The sequence below is a fragment of the Rhipicephalus microplus genome, chromosome 3 (assembly GCF_043290135.1).
Source record: "Rhipicephalus microplus isolate Deutch F79 chromosome 3, USDA_Rmic, whole genome shotgun sequence".
NCBI lineage: Eukaryota > Metazoa > Arthropoda > Arachnida > Ixodida > Ixodidae > Rhipicephalus > Rhipicephalus microplus.
Genome location: NC_134702.1, coordinates 161,266,026 through 161,288,172, shown reverse-complemented (window position 1 = coordinate 161,288,172; position 22,147 = coordinate 161,266,026). Strand labels below are relative to the sequence as shown.

Below are 22,147 nucleotides of genomic sequence, written 5' to 3'. Positions count from 1 at the left end.
AGAGTAAATACCTACTCCTGTTATTTTACGTATTACTGAAGCATCAGTGGCTACTATAATATTTGTTTCCATATGTGCAATATATCCTTCCAAGCGGCTATTTAGGACCCTGTGTGATAAAACTTTAGGCTTGTAGGGAAAAATGTCATCATACTGTGATTTAAATTTGACACATTTGTTCTGGCACATCTCAAAATTTCACGTTAATTCTGTCTTGTTACTTCCAAACAAAAGTAACTTGCGTCGTATGAAACTGTGACAAATGAGCAAAAAAGTGTCTCGGCCATTCATAAAAGCATATTCTGGTCGCATTAACGAATCCCTTTAAACTTTTAAATATATCTGAACCATCAGGATACGGAATCGAAAAGGCAATTTTGGTAAGCGCGCCTCCTGATACAAAATATTGTTCGCAACAAACTTAAAAAGCCCTAAACATAGTCACAGGGCTTCACGCTCCGAGACAATCAAAGGCTCAAGTTTATAAGCAGGGCCACATGAGAAGAACACACACCCAAATTCATGTATGAGACGCATGCACACTTTGTTAATCATCACCAGCGTGTCCCTACGTAAACCATAGCGTCTGCTGGTCATTCTGCGAATCATGACTGAAGCTCGTTGTGCCTTATGGGCCATTTTCTCTATGTGAAAAGTCAAGTTTAATTTATCAGTGTAAACTATTTCAAAATATTTAAGCGACTCAAGTTGTGCAATAGGCTCTTCTTTAAAACATATTGTAATTGAGATAAGCTCTGTGAACGAAAATATACACATTGCACCCTGGTTTACATTTAGCGACATGCATACTGTCTCTAACCAGCCCTCCAACAAATTGATATAGCTTTGCAGTTTTAGATACAAACAATCAATGTCAATGTCTGCTCTAAAGATAGCATACACTCACGCACTTAAGGGAACTTGTGTAGAGTTTCTATATTATTGGGCTGCCACCAGCTGATCTCACGACGAATGAATAGATGGCGAGAGGTTTTTACACATACCACGCTGCTCGAGTCGGCTTGCAGTTAGTGCAAGGCCTGACACGTTCAACTCACAAAATCATGTCAGCACGGCCCCTCGGGTCGTCTAACACAGCAGTAATCACTTTCAACGGTTCAAACATGACAGAATACGTGTCTTTTGAACCAGTGCATTTCCCTGTGCACAAATACAGACCCAAGATAACGTCATGCTTGAACTGCTTAGGCATAGGACACAGAGCTGACTTTTGCACATCCTATAGGGAGCTAAGTAAGACGTCCCGTGCTGCACCCTGGTGCGGACACCTTTTTCTTCTGTGCAATACGGCCATTGCCTATAGATTGGCCGCTCAATGCTTCATCTCTTAGGCAGTTTGATTACTGTTTTAGTCAGAATGCTTCACATAATAGATGTCCACCATGGCAGTATGGTTTCATTGTCATCCCGCCTAAACGCGGCCGCCATGGCGGAGTTTCAAACCAACGTCATTGAGTTGAGTAGCGAAACACTTTATGCACGAAGCCAGGAGTGCAGACGAAATTCGCTCTATTGCTGTAAGACAAAATATTCTTCTTTATTGTCCCTTATGAAAACTTCTCTTTGGATGTGCAGAAAGGGTACACACCCTAAGCAAGCTCGGTGTGCGAAGAAGTAAATACCAATTCTTTGTCTCAACGCCGCAGGTTAGACCAAACGAACAATGACGCCTGTGTTTTTCTTCATTTGTCTGGCAATGTATCCAGCAGTACTGTCAGGTAAGAAGCGTTTTTTCATTACTAAGAAGAGCTTTGATTGAATAGGAAAAAGAGCCAACGCCTATTCTGTAACTTTCTATGAAAGTATCGGAAAATGAAGGCCGTATTTATGAACCCCTAGTGAACAATGTTGCCAAGTTTTCCTGCATGACGTAGACCGCAGTGACTTGCCAGGCCATTTTGCGTGACACCAGGCTTAATGGCTGAGCGACGTCATGTAGGTTATCTGTTTATTGGAAGCACTGTCGACTCATAAGTTCGATCGTATTTGACGTACTGGCAATTTTTCAACTTCATTGGGAACATTATGTGTTATAGCTGGTACACTTCACAATAGCAGTGGAAAAGAAGCTTACAAAAACACGATTCCTAAAAGATTTGGCACTTGGCAGCTTGAGACATACAAATAGCATTGTCTGGCAGTCTTACAACATGCTTCACTGTTAAGTACGCTGCGCGACAATGCTTTTTTTAAGTTTTCTTTTTTAAATCTATGTAGCACACTCTTTGCATTCTGAGCTGCAAATCTAGTAAGTGGAGACGTTTGAAGCAAGAACATCGTAAGCCCGTAAAAGACAAATGGCTAGTAGAGTCGCTTCAGCGCATCCTTACAGTAACAATAGGGCTCTCGCTTAACGCTTAACCACAATATTTAGGTGTTTGAAGCTGCATCTTCTCCCCTAAAAATGCAAACACTACGTTTTCAGTTATTGGGCCCACGCACTTCATTGTGTTTGCCGATTATCAAGCAAGTGGAGAACATTTGAGTGTCTAATGTCTAAAGCACTCCAGAATGACAGGTGTTGTGGCGGCACATGGCAACGTTGAGCTGAACTATAATGCCTTATATGCAGTGTCGGCATGATATAGATACCACCCGAGCTTTTCAGTCATACTGGTGGCTAAATACCGTCGACAAAGTGTGGCTTACTCATAGGCTATTTGAGAAGCATGGTATGCTCATGCACCTTCTATGAGTGAATAAAACTCAAGGCATCACCCAACCACTGCTCTATTTGCTGGTAAAGAAAGATGCGGGAACATATATATGTGCATCATTAGCAATTCCTGCTTACATGGTGCTCACTTGTGCGCCAACGACCAAGAAATGGCATAATGGGATACCCTGTTTTTCAAAGGACCACCTCACGGTGGACTTTTCTTGCATTGTGGCTGTGCAAAACCTTCTGGACTATGGAAGCTGTCTTGTTTAGAACAAGCTCGCGTGATTCCGTGCTTAATCCCATTTGGTGTGTACATGTGCTATGTCACCAGCCCACATTTGCGAAATCCCTTCGGGTGAATGTCTATCCGCTTTGCTTTGCAAAGGCACTGCAGCGTCAATACTCCCTGACGATATGGGAAGCCCTGGAGAGTTTTATCGCTAAACAGTAAACCATCTGCGAACATCACCACTACATCATAAAAGACTTGAAAACCCTGCATGTATTTATACAAGAAATTTTATTATTTGTAAGTGGCAGTTATATGTCGCTTCCGTTCCCCCTTCATTAGAGAGTTTCAGAAATGGGGACCCATAACAATAGGGGGGAAGGGATTTTATTTTTATTTATTGCATACTGCCAGCCACCTCTTGGTGGCCAAGGCAGGAGTGATACAAACTTTCATACTTGCAGCCACATATAACACTACACTTCACGGCGCAGAAATAAAATCACCACATAACAGGTTTGCGTGGAACATGAATACTCGGGTTACAGGAGCAACACAAGAGCGGTATCGAAAATACAATCCATTTTACATGAAAAGAAGAGAAAAGTGAGCCGCATAACTGTCTCTCAGGGGGAGGACACCTCAAAAGTAGCTCATGAGGGTTGGGGGTAAAGAAGGGATTAAAAGGAAAAGAGTTAAAGGTAAAGAGATAGAGAGAGAGAGGAAGGAGAGAGCGAGGCACCGGGACAGCGAACGATTGAAGGAGAAAACAAGAAATATGGACACTGTCGCAGGAGTCCGACGACGGGGCACCACCGGCGAGAGCTTTTGACGGCGTCAGAAGGTAGCGTAGGGCGAGCCCAGTCAGCCAGAGCTGCGCTGTCGTCGGAGATCGGTGTCACAACATGGCGTAGGGCGAGCACAGTCGGTCAGAGCTACGCTGTCGTCGGAGATTGCGGAGGCACAACCGGTCGGCACGAAATCCAGCAAGCGAGTGAAACACTGGGTCCCCAAGCCACATTGTGTAGGTTGCTTTTGCATTTGCAGGATCAGAAGAGTTTGAGAACTGGGTCAAACGCAGGCTCCAATGGGTGAAACGCACGCGGTGCCACCCGTGGCCAAATTCAATATTATGCGAGAAGCGCTTCACTTGCACGGCGTGGGGAGACGCTTCTCGACCAACGAGCTGAAGGGTTGTCGTAGCGGGCTGCTGCAACGAACGCTTCTGGCATCTGTCAGCGGTTCTCGTGTTCCGCTCATCACCGAGGCAGCTTCCCTTGTAGGGGAGCCCACCTAAGAGAGGAGATGATCGCACAGTCAAGATTCGAACCCCTCCGCCATCTGCACAATACTTCTGACAGCCAGCCAGCGGCCCCACCATCCAATGATCATCCCGGTAAGGGCTACCGAGCGACACACCACAAAACAGCCCCGCCACCACAGGGAACCAAGTAATCCCGCATCTTTTTTGCTGAGCGTCAGGCGGCATCCGAACATATAGCTATGGACGTCCCGGAAAGCTGCACTGTATTCCAGAACCGTAAACTCCCGTGACCCAGGCCGCCAACCTCTCTACAGCTACAGACCTTATTTGAGACCATAATGTTGAGGCCTAAAACATTTAATATCACCCTGATTTCCCCGTACCAATTTGCGTATAGACTCCGTCTAAGTCTTTCTCAAACTAAGGGGCCATACATTCACTTTAGACTCCTCACCAAGTCTAACCTAGCAGTAGTTGTTTGCTACACAGAGCGAGCTGCACATCTAATGCTGAAGGTGGAGCACCTGATCATTGACATATGTTGCGCTCCGTGAAGGGTGCATAAGAGGCGTCATTCACAGAATCAAGGGATTAACCGAAGAGCAGTTAGGGCAAGGCCTGACACGTTCAACTCACAAAATATAGTCAGCACGGCCCCTCGGGTCGTCTAACACAGCACTAATCACGTTTAATGGTTCAAACCTGCCAGGATACGTGTCTTTCCAACCAGTACGTTTCCCTGTGCACAAATACAGACCCAACATAACGTCATGCTTGAACTGCTTAGGCATAGGACACAAAGCTGACTTTTGCACATCCCCGAAAATGTACCCAGGAGTTTGCACAAAGTGCCGTACAAAACATGCGCTGAATTTTATCTGTAATGCGAAAGGCAATACTGCAGTGGATTCCATGACTCGCACTCGCCCGGCTGTGCAAAGGTAGCAGCAGCTACTGCTGCTCTTTGTAAGCGAGTGAACAAACGACAGAAGCCAGTGGCACCCTATTCCTCACCAAATCACTGCGCATCAGGCAAAAAGACCCAGAAGACGCAACAGTCAGAGGAACAGAACTTTCCGTCTTTTGCAATAAGTCGACTAACACTCACACCACAGACGCACTCCGCAGTTGGCAACAAACCTCCGATGCAGCTAACGTCGCCCGCCACATATGCAGCTTAGGTGCATAACATGCAGTATCCACCTAATGCCTCACCTGCACCACAGATGCATCCAAGCGTTCTGCAAGAACTAGTGGAACTACGAAACACCCAGATGAAGTGTTTGCATGTTATCTTTGACCAACAGAAAACTACTGATGAACCTAAAACTGTTATTATCCAATCGAAAGAACAAAACACTGCCAGAGACACTCTAACCTTGAGTCAAAGGTAACTCTCCCCCCCCCCCGCAGCATGCTCAATACGAGCGTCGCTTCGAGCAATTCGCTGCACAGCTGCAGCACATGTGACACGTTACTGCGACAATCAAACCAAGAACGTCAGTTGACGGTAACAAACGCACCAGGCCTATTACCAGTGCAGATCAAGAAGAAACCATAGATTCAGAATCATGCCTCTGATAATTCAGTGGAACTCGAGAAGCCTTCCCAACAAGGTTAATGACTTCCTTTACATCATAAATGCTCTAAAAAAACTTCCGATATCATTTGCGTGCAGGAGCTAGGTAAATATTGTCCTATTCGAGGCTATGCTGGCGTTTCACCTCGTCGATGTATTACGTATACAAAGAAGAACCTTCCGGCAGTCCACGACCTCCTTCCTTCATTTTCATTCTCGTGCATTCAGACTCGTACCAAAATACACGGCAAGACATATGAAGTATTAAACTGCTACAGCCCTCCCAAATAACGTAATGTGCAGCTAGCCCTTAGTAAAATATACACTGAAAGTCCAGCCTTAATTCTGGAAGACTTTAACGCACCGCGCGTCTTCTCGGGATACTCACAAGATTCTCCTAAAAGAAAGCAACTCGAAAAAGCTTTGGAAGATGCTGGCTTTAACCTCCTCAACACGCCAAGCCAATACACGAGGAGTTTTGGCGCGAATCAGAATATTACATCGCCAGACCTCACCTGGGTTAGGCACCTACCAAAAAGTACGCACTTGAACATATGGCCAGACAATATTGTCAGCGACCACTTACCAATTTTGCTTGCCTGGGGCAAAATTTTTACTATGCCATAGAAGTATTCCTTCATTGACTGGGACAAGTATCGGTCTTATATGAATAGATGCCCTAAAATAGTCACCCTTGAAGAATCGATAGAGTATATACGAGAAGCGACAAGGAAGTCAAGCAACGCCTAGAAAAATATTTCTCAAAAGCCTGCGCTCGATAGATACCCCTTTAATTTGTTAGAGGCACGCATAGCTGCTTTACATGCATTCAGGACTGAAAAATCAGCTCGTAATCGTCTGAAGCTTAAGTTTCTTAGGAGACAAGCATCAAAGTACGCATGCAAGCTATGTAGGACACAGTGGCAGGAATGCTGCAACCAGCTACATGGTCGGATAAATAATCAAAGGCTATGGAAGATTGTCAAATCATTGGAAAGCCGGGGCAAAACTCGAACAGCCGCTGAAAAACTCTGGCTTCCCATTCATCAGCACCAGCCTGTGGTAAGAGTGCTTCTCACAACCAAAATTGAAACTGTGTGTGAAACCGGCAGCGGAAAATAACCGACGAAGACGAAAGTGTGCACGGGGTCAGACGAACGTGAGCGCGTGAGCTTCGGAACAGCGACGGGCAGAGGAAGAACGCGTCCAGCTAGCAAGAGCGCTAGGCGTTGGGCCTCAGGGGACCGAACCGACGAGCGGGTGTCACCAACCCAACCGGGACAAGCGTGGCATGTTTCTGAGGCGAGTGGCGGTTCCAGGCCGGGCCTGACATGCTGTTCCTGTGGCGGACGAGCGTGCGGGCCAGGGCAAGCGGCTGATCCTGTCCAGTCACCGAGATCGTGGCCACGGTGCCACGTCGGAGCCGGTCCGGCCCAACCGCCAATTGAAGGTGCGACCTCGGTGTTGCGTCGGCCGCAGCGTGGGGCCGCCTGGTCCAGTATGAGCAGCTGATGGTCTGCTCGTGAGCTCCCGTGCACTTGGCAACCTTCCCGTGGCGAGGTTGCGTCGTCGACGCCATCGTCTTCAGCGGGAGCGTGAGTGGCACCTGACGGAATTAGACTTCCGAGTAGTGAGGACGCGTGGGTTACTCGCGGGCGCGTAGACATAAGGACTGTATGACTGAATTATGGAGCCAGTGTGTTGTACAGATAGCCACAGTGTTGTGATCGTTTTGTGTGTGAAGTCAATAAATGTTTCTCTTGTCCTTGTCTTGGGTTTCTGCGTCTGAGGGCCAAAGAACCACCACCATTGGCGAGCCTGCCAGGATGGCTTATTAAAATCTAAAGCCATTACTCAGACGCAGCCTTTGTCATGGACAGGAAGAAATTTATTGCACTTGGCCGACAGCTAGGGTTGGAGAACGAGGAGCTCAGAGAGTGGGTTGAGCGAGAGTGCGTTGAAGCTCGAGATGAGCGTGCTAGGGAGCACGAAATTGCGATACAAAACGCTGAGAGGCAGCAGAAACTGTTAGAGCCGCAGCAGAAGGTGCAGGAACAAGTGCTGAAGATCCTCGAACTGAAGCTTCGACTTCAGGAGAGCGCAAGCAGGGTACAGCCAATGGTGGCTGACGAACAAGGAGGATCCAGCATGAGCGCCAGAGGAATAAAAGAGGTCTTCAGTCCTCATAAACTGATTCCGCCCTTCAATGAGGCTCGGGACGACCTCGACGCGTACCTGCAGCGATTTGAACGGGTCGCCAAGTGTCAAGGATGGCCGCGTGAAAAGTGGGCTCTTTCGCTTAGCCTATGCATGAATGACAGGAGAAGCGCTAACAGTCATAGGCCGGTTAGATCCAACAGCTGTGCTGAATTATGATCAGCTGAAAGCGGCGCTTCTTCAGAGGTTCCGCTATACTGCGGAAGGCTACCGCGAAAAATTTCGTAAATTGAAGCCCGAAGAAAACGATACTGGTCTGCAGTATGCTGCAAGACTTTCCGGCTGCTTTGACCGTTGGCTTGAAGTGGGAAAAACAGAGACAAGCTTTGCTAGCCTGCGAGATCTGATGATAAGTGAGCAATTCATGAAGGGTTGTTCTCCGGCACTCAAGATCTTTCTCAAGGAGAGAAGTTGCAAAACCCTGAGTTCGCTTTGCGAGACTGCCGATAACTTCATGGAAGCACAGGCGCTCACAAACTTAGGAAGAGAACGGATTCTCAAGGATCCGGGACCTTCGGTGTCCAAGCCGGAGTCCGCGAAGAAGACGGAGAAGCCTGAAAGTCGCTGTTTCCTTTGTGACAACGCAGGCCATCGCGCAGCCGACTGCTGGTCCCGCACGAAAGGGAATACTTTCAGCCGATGCGGAGTATGCAAACAAAGTGGACACAGCAGTGACAGATGCCCCGGTAGAGAATTTGGCAAAGACCAGGCATCATGTATGCTATCGGAAAAACGCGAAGACTTGACACCTGAACACCATAAGAGTGGCTACATTGTTCTCCAAGACGGCGGAACAATACCCATCGTCAATGCCACATCGAGTCGACGATCCGCGAACGTTGGAGTCGCTGACATGCCTGTTGTGGAGGGGTTCCTAGAGGACAGACCAGTGCATGTGCTTCGAGACACCGGCTGCAACACGGTCGTCGTGCGGCAATCCTTGGTTCCGAAGGAGAAGTTCACGGGAACGACGAGCCCAGTGTACTTACTGGACCGTACTGTGCGATACCTCCCATAGGCAAAAGTCCTTTTGCAATGTACATTGTTTACTGGGGGAGTACTCGTTAAGTGTAGGACCCATTATACGATGTAAATTTGGGCAACATCAAGGGCGCGGCGTTGCCGGATACGTCACCTATGAGTGAGTCAGCACCACAGCATGACCATGGCCATGTGGAAACAAGGCGTGCACCATGCACAGACTCTAGCAAAGGGAATGCTGTCAATGGTGAGCAGGATGTATCTGGCAACTTGCACGCAACCCAACCAAGATCGAATGCGGAGGAAGCGTATGAGCCACCGCATGAAGCCATGGAAAAGTGGCCACTACCTGAAGAAGTCCTCATGGCAAAAGCAGGAGAAACGAAGAAGCACACTTCTTTACCTGTGATGACTCTGCCTGTTTTACAAGTGGGAAGTGAGGCGCTTAAAAAATATCAAGTGGATGACGAAACTTTGCGAAAGTGTTTCGAGGTGGTTGGCAAGAAAATCATGTCAAACGATCGAGAAACGGTGTTTTTCATTCGGGACGGAACCTTATTCCGCAAGCACAACTTGCCAGATGGAACTAATTTGGAGCAACTTGTTGTACCACGACAGTTGCATGAGGTGGTGCTGAAACTAGCCCACGAAGGCATCTTAGCCGGCCATCAAGGTATCACGAAGACAGTAAGCAGGGTCACTGGAGAGTTCTACTGGCCGGGTGTCCAATCCGACACAAAACGCTTCGTGAAATCTTGCGACATCTGTCAACGGATGGTGCCACGCCACCTGGTGGGACGCGCTCCCTTGGGCACCACGCCTATCATCGAGACACCGTTTACGAGAGTTGGCATTGATATTATCGGCCCATTGTCACCAACATCTGAAAAAGGCAATCGCTACGTACTGACAATGATAGATTTTGCGACGCGATACCCCGACGCGGTAGCACTTCCCTCCATTGAATCGAGACAGGTTGCGGAAGGTCTTCTGGAAATGTTCTCTCGCGTTAGCATGCCTAAAGAAATCATCAGTGATCGCGGCACGTCTTTCATGTCAGCAGCTATGAAGGAATTCAGCCGACTGCTTTCATTCAAACAACTGCCTACTACGCCATACCATCCGATGGCCAATGGTTTGATTGAACGTTTTAATGGGACATTAAAACGCATGATAGGGCGAATGTGTCAAGAGCGTCCGAAAACCTGGGACCGTTACAATGGTCCGTTACTGTTCGCCTACCGAGAGCTTCCCCAATGTAGCACTGGATTCTCTCCTTTTGAAATATTATATGGTAGATACGTGCGAGGGCCAATGGCTGTTCTCAAGGAGCTCTGGACGAACCCTCGCCTCGATGACGAGACCAAGACGACATACACGCATATGATGGAGCTGCGGCAACGTTTAGAACGCACCTGTGCGCTCTCACACGAAGAATTGATGAAGGCGAAGAAGCTGCAGAAAGGGTACTACGATAAGAAAGCGAGACAGCGCGAACTTGTCCCTGGTGACCACGTGCTGGTGTTGCTACCAGCCGATGCTAACAAGCTGGTGCTTTCCTAGAAGGGCCCCTTCCCTGTTATTGAGAAACGCAGTGAACTGGATTACCTAGTAAACCTGGGCCACAAAGTTACGCTCTTTCATATCAACATGTTAAAGAAGTATGAGGAGCGCAAGCCGCTAAGCCAACGAACGGTTGCAGGCGTTACCACGACGTTGCCAAGTGACACAGACGAGGTTCAGTCCGACGAAGTGCCCCATATCACACTAGAACAGACACAGGACTGGACGAATGTTACCATAGCATCGGAGCTCAACGCTGATGCACGACAGCAAGCCACAGCGGTTCTTAAAGAATTCAGAGACGTTTTCTCAGATGTACCTGGGAAGACTGACATTGTTCACTGTGAGTTGAAGCTTACATCAGAGGCTCCCATACAGGTACGACAGTACCCGCTACCTTTTACTGTCAAAGGTGCCGTCGAGGAGGAAGTGAAGGACATGCTGCAGTTAGGTGTCATTGAAAGGTCAACGTCAGCCTATCGCTCGCCCATAGCGGTCGTCAGGAACAAAGATGGCACCATGCGTTTGTGTATTGACTTCCGACAACTGAACAAGGTCATACTCCCGGATTGTGAGCCGATCCCTCGCACAGATACGATGTTCGCTAAGCTTACGGGATGCAACTACTTCTCGCGCTTTGATTTTACTAAAGGATACTGGCAGGTACCTATGGCCAGCCAGTCGAGAGAGCTCACGGCTTTCTCATGTGAATCTGGCTTGTACCACTTCAACTTTATGCCCTTCGGCATCAAGACTGTGCCGGCAGTATTTAATCGGTTAATGCGAGTCGTCACCGAGGGGATTCCCAATGTGTTATATTACTTTGACGATGTGCTCGTCGCTACTGAAACTTGGGAAGAACACTTGGTAACCTTAAAGAGATTGTTTGAGCGCGTCAGAGTGGCTCGTCTAACTATAAAACCCGACTACCACTTTTTTGGGCCACACTGTTGGGCAAGGTATGCTGCAGACGAGTAAGAGCATTACTGATAAGATACAAGCAGCTGTGCCGCCAAGCACCAAGAAGGAATTGAAAGCCTTTCTCGGCCTATCAGGTTATTACCGCGACTTTTTGCCCAATTACGCTGAGTTGACATTTCCGCTCACAGAACTTACAAAGAGAGGCCACCCCAATAAGTTATTATGGGGTGAAGAACATGAGAGAGCGTTTCGACAAATGCAGAATCTATTGTCCACGCAACCTGTGCTGAAGTCACCCGACTTGCATAAGCCCTTTGTTCTGTGCACGGATGCGTCTTCGCGGAGCTTAGGAGCAGTATTGCTCCAGAAACACCAAGGCCGTCTGCACCCAGTTTCCTACGCGAGCCGTAAATTACTACCCCGCGAAGCAGCCTACTCCACAATTGAAAGAGAAGCCCTTGCCGTAGTCTGGGCTGTTCGCAAGTACCACATTTTTCTCTATGGCAAGTCGTTCACATTGCAATGTGACCACCAGCCATTGACTTATATTCAGTCAGCTAGGCACCTAAATAATCGAGTCCTGCGGTGTAGTCTCCTTCTTATGGAATATGACTTTCACGTGGAACACATTCGTGGTGTGAACAACGTTGGTGCCGACTATATGAGTCATGCGGCTTTTACCGAGCAGTGACTTATTGCCGTTGTACACATTTTTTTTATCATGTCGTCATCATAGTGCAATTGGTTTTTTTTACATCTAAACTGTGACATTTAAAGTGTGCGGAACCTTTGTTATATTCGGGAACTGTGTGTTACCTGTGTACAACGTACTGGAAGTTGGGGGGAGTGTGGTAAGAGCTCTTCTCACAACCAAAATCGAAACTGGACGTGAAACCGACAGCGGAAAATAACCGACGAAGACGAAAGTGTGCACGGGGTCAGACGAACGTGAGCGCGTCAGCTTCGGAACAGCGACGGGAAGAGGAAGAACGCGGCCAGCTAGCAAGAGCGCTAGGCGTTGGGCCTCAGGGGACCGAACCAATGAGCGGGTGTCACCAACCCAACCGGGACGAGCGTGGCATGTTCTTGAGGCGAGTGGTGGTTCCGGGCCGGGCCTGACATGCTGTTCCTGTGGCGGACGAGCGTGTGGGCCAGGGCAAGTGGCTGATCCTGTCCAGACTCGGGTCCGGCACAACCAGTCACCGAGATCATGGCCACGGTGCCACGTCGGAGCCGGTCCGGCACAACCGCCAATTGAAGGTGAGACCTCGGTGTTGCGTCGGCCGCAGCGTGGGGCCGCCTGGTCCAGCACGAGCAGCTGATGGTCTGCTCGTGAGCTCCCGTGCACTTGGCAACCTTCCCGTGGCGAGGTTGCGTCGTCGACGCCATCGTCTTCAGCGGGAGCGTGAGTGGCACCCGACGGAATTAGACTTCCGAGTAGTGAGGACGCGTGGGTTACTCGCGGGCGCGTAGACATAAGGACTGTATGACTGAATTATGGAGCCAGTGTGTTGTGCAGATAGCCACAGTGTTGTGATCGTTTTGTGTATGAAGTCAATAAATGTTTCTCTTGTCCTTGTCTTGGGTTTCTGCGTCTGAGGGCCCAAGAACCACCACACAGCCACTGCTGATAAGTGCGCCAACACATTTTTCCCACACCGGCAAGGCATCCGGAGTATTCAAAGTGGCCAGAGGGAAAAGAAAGCAACGACATAATGGATGCTCCCTTCACAATTCAAGAACTTATAATAGCACTGAAGGAGTGTAACTGTAAAACAGCTTCGGGCCTGGTATGATTACCTAAAAACAAATACAGCAACAGACAGAGAACCAACTAACCTTTCTTCTTTCCATCATCAATCAAGTATGGCAAGATGAAAATCTCCCTAAAGAATTGAAACATTCAGTTGTTATACCACTGCCTCAATCGAACAAACTTTTGATGACTGCGAGTAACCATCGCTCAATTTCGTTAACTTAAGTAATCGGAAAGGTGATAAAGCGAATAGTAAACAAGTGCCTCACATGGATGCGAAAAAATGGGGAACACTACCACCGGATAAAACAGGCTTTAGAGCCCACCTGTCTACTCAAGACACACTCTGGCGCCTATACGAGGGCGTACTAAAGAACCCCTCACCTTACTGGCCGAGCACTATTGTAGGTATTGACGTCAAGAAAGCTTTCAATTCGGTGCCCCATGATACTATACTACGAGAGTTGTCAGAACTGTCTGTTGGTAGACGGCTGTATATTTATGTCCGTAGTTTTCTCCAGGACATGACCTTTTCAATAAAACTTGGCTCTTCCACCAGTCAATCATGCTCCAACAAAATCAGAGTTCCGCAGGGAGCCGTTATCTCTTCAGCACTGTTTAACATAACAATGCGCCCACTTGCCTTTCTTTTAGGTGAAGTCCAGTTCATCTCGGTGGGAATCTATGCCGACGAAGTTGCAATTTTTTATAACGCTCGAGACATCTCTACGCAACAGCAACAACTCCAGAAGGCAATTGATGTTATCACCACTTTCCTTGACAGGCAAGGTCTCCAGGTTTCACCAGAAAAGACAGAATTTATAGTTCTTCTGAAACCTACAAAAACCACGCCAAGCAGCAATTGAATGGAGATAAAATCCAACTTACTCTACCCAACACAAGCATACAGCGCAAAGAGCACATTATGGTACTAGGCATAATATATCAACAAAACGCCAAGCCCACTCAATGGGTAAAAAAAATTCTGTGCACTACAAAACAGACAACAATAGTGCTGCAAAAGTTGACAAATTGTGCTGGGTGCCTATCCGAAGGTTCAAATTAAAAGGCTCGCACAAACCATCGTCCACTCAGTGGTCCTACATAAACTCTTTCTGCCAATGACGCCGACCGAGCTTGAAAAACTTGGCAGTTTTCACGTACAGTGGGAATCGATGATATGCGAAGCACGAAAGAGAAATATTGATGTGTCACTTTAAAATTGGCACAAAGTTACGAGGTGGAGGTAAATAATGCCGTACAAGACTTCCGCGTCATGATAATCATGTTTGGATGTGTCGTTTACAATCGTCATCTACTGACGTCACGTGATACCAAATTTAGTATATGACGAGCTAGCGAAACGGCCGCGAGCCCACTATGAGCGTGGTAGATATGTTGTTATGTTCTTAGATGACACGCGTATCAGAATTATCATGTTTGCACCTGTCATATATATTGTCATCCATTGACGTCACCTAACACCAAACGTGGTATATGTGGAGCTAGCAAAACGGCCGCGAGCGCATCATGAAGGGCCCAATATACTCCAATGTAGCGTTGACGCCCGGGCGCACTGGGCACACCAACGCTACGTTAGCAAAACGCAGGTACTCTATAGTGTGACGCCAGGCGTGACCAGTGTCCGTAGGCGCGGCCCAACGGCAACCGGTGCAAAATGCGACATGCTGCATTTGGCACCGATGCGTTACCCAGACAACCTTGCGTCTCCCTCTTTTCGTGACGGAGGGATGCCGGAAGAATGCCACTGGCGTGGCAACGCCGGCATGACGAAACCGAATGAAAGCCAGCGAGGACGCGCATGGCGTCATGTCGAAATGTATTGGTGTCTTGACTGTGGCATGTAGTCATGTCTTCACGTGACACGCGTCTCATTATTATCGTGTTGGCACCAGTCACATACCTTTGTCCTCCATTGGCGTCACGTAATACCTAATTTGGCATATGTGAAGCTAGCAAAACGGCCGCGAGCGCGTCATAAGAGTGGCGTGTAGTCATGTTGTTACATGACACGCATGTCGTGATTATCTAGTTTGTATATCGTCTTCATCTATATCGTCCGTTCGCATCGCGTAAAACCGAGTATGGTGCATGTGAAACTAGCGAAACGACCGCGAGCGCTTCATGAGCGTAGCATGTAGTCATGTTGTTACATAACACACATATCATGTATGTTTGCACCGGTATCATACCTGCGTCACCCATTCACGTCCCGTAATACAAAATTTGGTAAAAGTAAAGCTACCGAAACGGCCGCCAGCGCATCATGAGCGGGGCATGCAGTCATGTTGTGACATGACACGCATCTCATGATTATCATGTTCGCACCGGTCACATACCTTCGTCATCCATTCACGTACTGTAATATCTCGTTTCGTATATTAAACGCGAGCGAAACGGCCGCGAGCGCATCATGAGCGTTGCATGTAGTCATGTTGTTATATGACACGCATGTCATGATTTTCATGTCAGGGTGTGCCACTCGTGATCCCTATGCAATCATGTCATACCCTACCAGTTTTGCAGCGTACCATGTGAACGAAACCACCGCAAGAGCTGCAGAACCATGATATGTAAATCATGACATTCATGACACACACATCATAAGTTTCAAGTTATGACTAGTCAAATACGTTCTTCATACTGTCATGTTATGCCACACTAAGTTTGGTATCGATACCATTATCCGAACGGGCAGGAGAGCTAAAGGTCGTAGGCGGATAGATAGATAGATAGATAGATAGATAGATAGATAGATAGATAGATAGATAGATAGATAGATAGATAGATAGATAGATAGATAGATAGATAGATAGATAGATAGATAGATAGATAGATAGATAGATAGATAGATAGATAGATAGATAGATAGATAGATAGATAGACGGACGGACGGACGGACGGACAGAGAGACAGACAGACAGACAGACAGACAGACAGACAGATAGATAGATAGATAGATAGATAGATAGATAGATAGATAGATAGATAGATAGATAGATAGATAGATAGATAGATAGATAGATAGATAGATAGAGAGATAGATAGATAGATAGATAGATAGATAGATCTATCTGATAGATACGCTCAAACTCACCGAAGTTCGCTAAGAAGTGCTTCGCATTTAAAACTTGATTGTATCAACAAAACATGCATTCGCATCGCCACAGGGCTACTGAAATACACCAAAGTCAAAAACCTGTATAGAACAGGTGTACTTATTCTATTAGGTGACTATGTAGAGCCTGTACTGCAAGCTCTAAATGAGCGCTTCAAGCTGACCCGCCCGGGAAGAGCCTTCAGAAACGAGCTAGGTCTAAGCAACCAAGACCTGCCTCAACTTCTACCCGCCATTCCGTAGTGGGAAGACATCTTGTCCATCTCGGCGGGAATATATGCCGACGACGTTACGATTTGGTATAACGCTCGAGACATCTCTATGCAACAGCAGCAACTCCAGAAGGCAACTGATGTTATCACCACTTTCTATGACAGGCAAGATCTCCAGGTTTCAACAGAAAAGACAGAACTTATTGTCAATCTGAAACCTACAAAAACCACTGCAAGCAGCAATTTATTAAAGATAAAATCCAACTTACTCTAAGCAACACAAGCATACATCAAGCTAACCTGCCCTGGAAGAGCCATCAAAAACAAGCTAGGTTTAAGCAACCATGACCTGCCTCAACTTCTACCCGTCATTCCGTAATGGGAAGATATTACCGTGACAGACAATCGGCCACTTACAAAACATATGAGCCAAGCCTCGTACAATCAGCGAGGGGCATGCTACGCTCTGCGGCATATTGAACACCTGAAAAGTATACCTAACGAAGAAGATATAATCTACGTGGATGCCTCATGCACTCTAAAAGGCTCCAGCACAGGCGCATTTTTCAACCTGAAAACAGGGAAGCATTCTCATTCTTTATTACTTAATCCTGCCTACTGGCTGAAGCAGCTGAAAGGTACGCTATTTCGGAAGCTCTACCCATTGCAATCAAACAAGATCATCGCGAAACGCTATTCACATCTTCGCGGATTCACAGCAAGTGCATTTTACACTCCAAACTAGAAGAAAGCTACCACCGTACGGCAGGCACATCCTGCACAGTGCTGCCCAACTTCAAGAACGATCAGTCCAGGTACGAGTTCATTGGATTCCTGGACACTTAAATATACCAAGACACGAGCCAGTTTATCAACCAGCCTTGCAGCATCATAGTAAGGAACGACGCGGGGAGGCGAGCTCGAAACACGCCGACACGATGACCAAAAATGAGACCCATGAAGGCAACTATCGAGAGAAAGTTGAACGTTGGCAGCAATTAGGGGCCAAATTAAAAGAAGTTATAACATACGATGCCCCGCCCCCAAGATCCACCCACCCCTATGAGGTCACCCTCAGAAGATCGCAAACACGAAGTTTCACGACAATCCCGCTCTTTTACAAGATAACCCGAAAAAATACTCCAACCTCAACTGCGACTACTGCCACAAACCAGCAACGACGGGGCATATCCTCTGGGTATGCCCCGTTTACGAATCAAGCCGAGCTGCTTTTATGAAAAAAGCCCAACGTACCTTGCCTCAGCTACAGCAAGATTTGGAAGGGACTACCAACTGGATACTTCAAGATACACTCATCAGAGCCAGGCTGAACCTATGATGTGCTGCCTTGCGCACGATAGCCATTCCCTGCCCAGCAGTAACAAGCTGACCAGTTCAAGGCCACCCGAGTTTTTTTATTCATGGTGCTGAAGCCATGAGTGAGGGCACATTGCAAATAATCCCATAAAACTTTTAATCACTCGAAAAGCTCGTGCTGCGTCTGCTTCGTCGTGCTGGGGATCCAAGATGACTTGGCTCCCAACTCTTCAGCACAATGGCGGCTACAGAGCCCATGAGGCCATAGAGTTTCCTAATATACACTGGCAGGAACTCTGACACTATAGTGTTTATGGAAGCTGCAACACACGGCACTTCGAAACGAAAAACCGAAACACAGCAATAACCGAAGCTACAAGTGTGATTCGCCTCCCGCAAGTACGAAGAATAGGCAAATTTGTGTACTGCACATCATTCCCATGGCCGCTGAATGATCGCAGCGCCAGTCTCCTCTAGTAAATTTCAGGAAACTCTGCCAAAACCAGTAGAAAGTGGTGAATAGCTCATCCACATGTATTCATCTGCACCATGCCATCGGCTCGTCGTGTTTACGGTATCTGCAGTGCTCGTCGAATAGTCTATACACACTCATTGCACATAAGACAAAATACAGTAAAACTGTGAAACAAACAGTTACGCCAGAAACTTGAAGCGTGGATTTGTTGCTCTGCATGCCAAAGATTGTCAGGCGCTCATACCGGCGGATAACTTCACTTTGTGCCCGTTTTTCTCCAACGCTTATCGAGTCTCATTTTCAAAAAACAGACAGAGCGTGTCGTTTTGTAAAATCAAAAACGGCACGCTGTCCCACATCAAAGCACAGTGCACAGAAGTTAAAAACCCCCGACCGTCCCTTCACCCCGACACCCCGAATCCTCAACCCCTCGAGCGATGGGAAACCTTGCTATACAGCCCCGCTCTACCGACTCAGCGTGCACTAGCTTACGGACAGGGGCCAGTATCTGCTGGATACATACGGGTCCCGCAACCAGGAAACCGCCCAATCTGGTGCCTGTGCGCACTACCAACAATGTTTGGCTAAATAAATGTTGATTTATCGTCACTCGTGGCTCCCGTATAGCTGCTTCTCCGTCGAGGCATTCCTTCGCATCTCTCGCGGCAATGTTTGTTTTCCATCTTTTTTTGTTTATTAAAGAAGGATCCGACGCGCACGAAACGCTGTGCTATGTTGCATGTCCGATGTTTGAAGATCAAGCGTTCTTGGTCTGGTGACTCAGCCCAGTCCCTGCCTCGGCGCGATAGTTCTAGCACGTGTGGCTACGCAAGCAGTACATCTCGAGTAAAATTCAAACCTTCTGCCCACTCCCTCTGTTCCCTTGAGCAAAGCTCTCTCAGTTGCGTAGCGGCGGCTATTGCTGAAGAAGGGAGTGGAAGGTTGGTTACTTGGTGTCCATCTTGTCTAGTCGTGGCTGCTGCTTGTAAAGCATGGGGACCAGCGCCTCTCGATACGTTCAACAACTCTACTTTATGTACAGAAACGTATGTACATATTTACAAGACACTTTCACCATTGCAACCGTCGCATGTTGGCTCAGCAGAGCCGATAGTGAAGAGCACTCCTTGCTGCGACCAGAACGACCATGAGGAACCGGGAGCCATGTTTGAACCCCTCGGTTGCCCCTCCCAATTCTCCTCACGGCCAACCAAAACGATTTAGTCCGTTTATTGGACAGACTAAAACGCTTGTTGCCGTCCTCTCCTCTCACTCTTTGCTTCAAGCACTTGACCTCTCGGTCGGAAAGAGAGAGACGAAAGGACCGGCCTGCACACTACGTTCCGCGAACTGCGCGAACGAACACAATGGTGGTACCATTGGGCTGCGGGCCTCCTGCCATTACCGCGAGACTACTACCCTGTCCAGCGTAACAGCCATCCCGCGGACTCCAATCCTGATATGTGGGTGTCTACACACTGTCCTCACGTCGCCCGCCGGCAATCCGCTGGTGAGGGACCCCTTAGCTGGTTGTTAAAAGCGGCGACCGACCACGGTCTTCTTGCCAGAACGGGCGCGCTTACGCCCAGATTTTCGTCTCCCGAGAGTCGGCTCTTTGGGAAGCGCGCCCTTTGGCGACAAGAAAGACTCACTTCCCTGGCCTGCGACCCTAGACCTTACATCTCGCTTATAGCGACAGCACGTACCTGATGTTTTAACAACACAGTAAGATGAAACAAGTCGATGGCAGGTTTCACCTTTCATTTGTTGCTGCTATTGCAGTGGGCGTTTAGCAAGAGCAAGTTCGGATCAAAGCGGGCGATCGCTTCTGCATGAATGCTGCCATGTTGACTTTGAAACGCAGTTACCGGGGTTTAGAGACAAAAGTAACTACATGCGTATGAACATAGCGCTAACAACGTATCACACAAAGATGTAACGTATAACATACAGCACACAAACGCCAATATATCAACCCGGTCTCTTTTAAGACATTTACATCTGGGACTATGTTTTTCGGCCCAACTGTGTGGCTTTCCTACACCCCCGTATCTTTGGTAGAGCTGAACCAAAAGGTTTTGGGTGTTGGGTCAGCACGAACGCAAGAGCCCAAGATTTTTTTCGCCTCTTGGGTTCCCAAGCTTCCTGAGGCCCCAATTCTCAAACAAACTCTGTATTATCAAGCTTTTGTGGTCGGTGAAGTGGTGGATCGGTGATGGAGCGTAGTGGGATGTTTGCAAGGACGAAGTAGTGGGCACTCAGCAGAGGCTGAACTATAGTCGGTCTCGTACATACATACAAGGTATGCACAGACCCGCGCCTTTAGGAGCTCCGCCCACTAAAACGATTTGACGCGGCTGTTAACTCGAAGTCGGGTCGGCTGACGTCTGTATCGGGCAGAGCGGGAGTGCCTGTTGCAGCTATTAGGGGCTTTTAGCTTGTATATAAACTTCTTTGCGTTAACGTGTTACTGAATACAATAGACAGTTATAGTATACAGTTAACGTGATAGTGGAGGTTAAGGAAATGGCGTTACTGTGCAGCAAACGTTCGTTGTGGACAGCGTCTTATAGTTTAGCGGGATAGCGTTTACGTGATTTACGTGCTCCAGCTGAGACGGTGGCGCCATTTATCGGATGGTTAATAACGTGAACACAGTGAAAATAAAAATAAAACGAGAATAATTGCCTATGCGACCGCACGAAGCATTGTCACAAGCTTATTTCACTAATAAAAAAAGTAAATATCTATTATCACGCACCAAACGCCGAAAAAAAATGTTGCCGATATGTTTACATTGATCTTGTAGTTATACCTAGGCGCATTCGAAATGAAAAGCTATCTCAAAAGCTATGCCAACATATCCGGAATGCTTGGTCATTGAAGTTAACTGAAGGCAAGAGATGCCACATTAAACAGTCGTTTGCTGCGAACAAGGTGAATCTTTCAATACTACGCCAAAATTATTTCGAAGCGGGCGTCCGAGAGCGCCACCATATTGCGTATACTACGTACACCGACGCTACCGCGGTAACGTTAAATCTGATAAATACAGCGCGTACGGTAAGCGGTACGGGTACCGTACGTATCTGCTTATGCGCACTTCAATTCCAGTATCACGGTACGTCTGGTATTCCATTAAGCCCTGTATAATATAACTGTTTAATTTTGCGTTTACAGTCTAACCAGAACGCATGTTTTTCAACGTTGTAGCTCCCCATACGTAAACAGGTACACACGTACGTAAACATATATTTTTACGTTTTCACAAACCATAAATGGTGGTGCTAACTGCAAATAGACTTTATTTAACTTAGGCCTGAATCACCACTGCAGCAAAATTGCGAAGACGTTGTTTTATCTTGTACGTACAATATCATCGTACAATCAAAAAGGTGAAGAAACACAATATTACTGCAATGGTGGCATCGACATCTTGCGCCACTTCGTGCAACCACAGTCAGGAACACGTTGGCTTACGCGTAATGTTAGGGAGGTGTAAATATTCACGAAGATAACTCATTTGTGATAATGCTGCTGCAAGGTTCTTACGCCAGGCGTACAATGCACGATGTTTCGACAATAACAATTTTGTAATTGCCTGGTTCATTTTGGTCACGATAGATGGCGCCACCTATCAAGCTTGTCAGAGACTCACACATTTACGGCTTCGATGTTCCAAGTCATTTTAGCTGTGGTAATTCAGCTGAAACAACGTAATCGCTATTGCAGCTGGAACTTCGGCTTATTTTGACTCGATGGCTGGAATCTCCACTATGCGGATACCGTGAGTTCCAACGAATGAAGGTGG

The 22,147-nt window shown here is 47.4% G+C and overlaps 1 protein-coding gene across 2 annotated transcripts in view; it reads left to right on the top strand.

Moving 5' to 3' along the window:
* The window catches only part of LOC119170425 (uncharacterized), a 114,442-nt gene that overhangs the window by 1,739 nt on the left and 90,556 nt on the right, over positions 1 to 22,147 (top strand). For both annotated transcript variants that reach the window (XR_005109693.2, XM_075890393.1), the window contains exon 2: positions 1,668 to 1,739. Coding sequence is in view for 1 of the 2 variants with exons in the window: in XM_075890393.1 (XP_075746508.1) it covers positions 1,685 to 1,739 (55 nt within the window). In the remaining variant the exon portion in view is untranslated. The remainder of the gene's footprint in view (positions 1 to 1,667; positions 1,740 to 22,147) is intronic.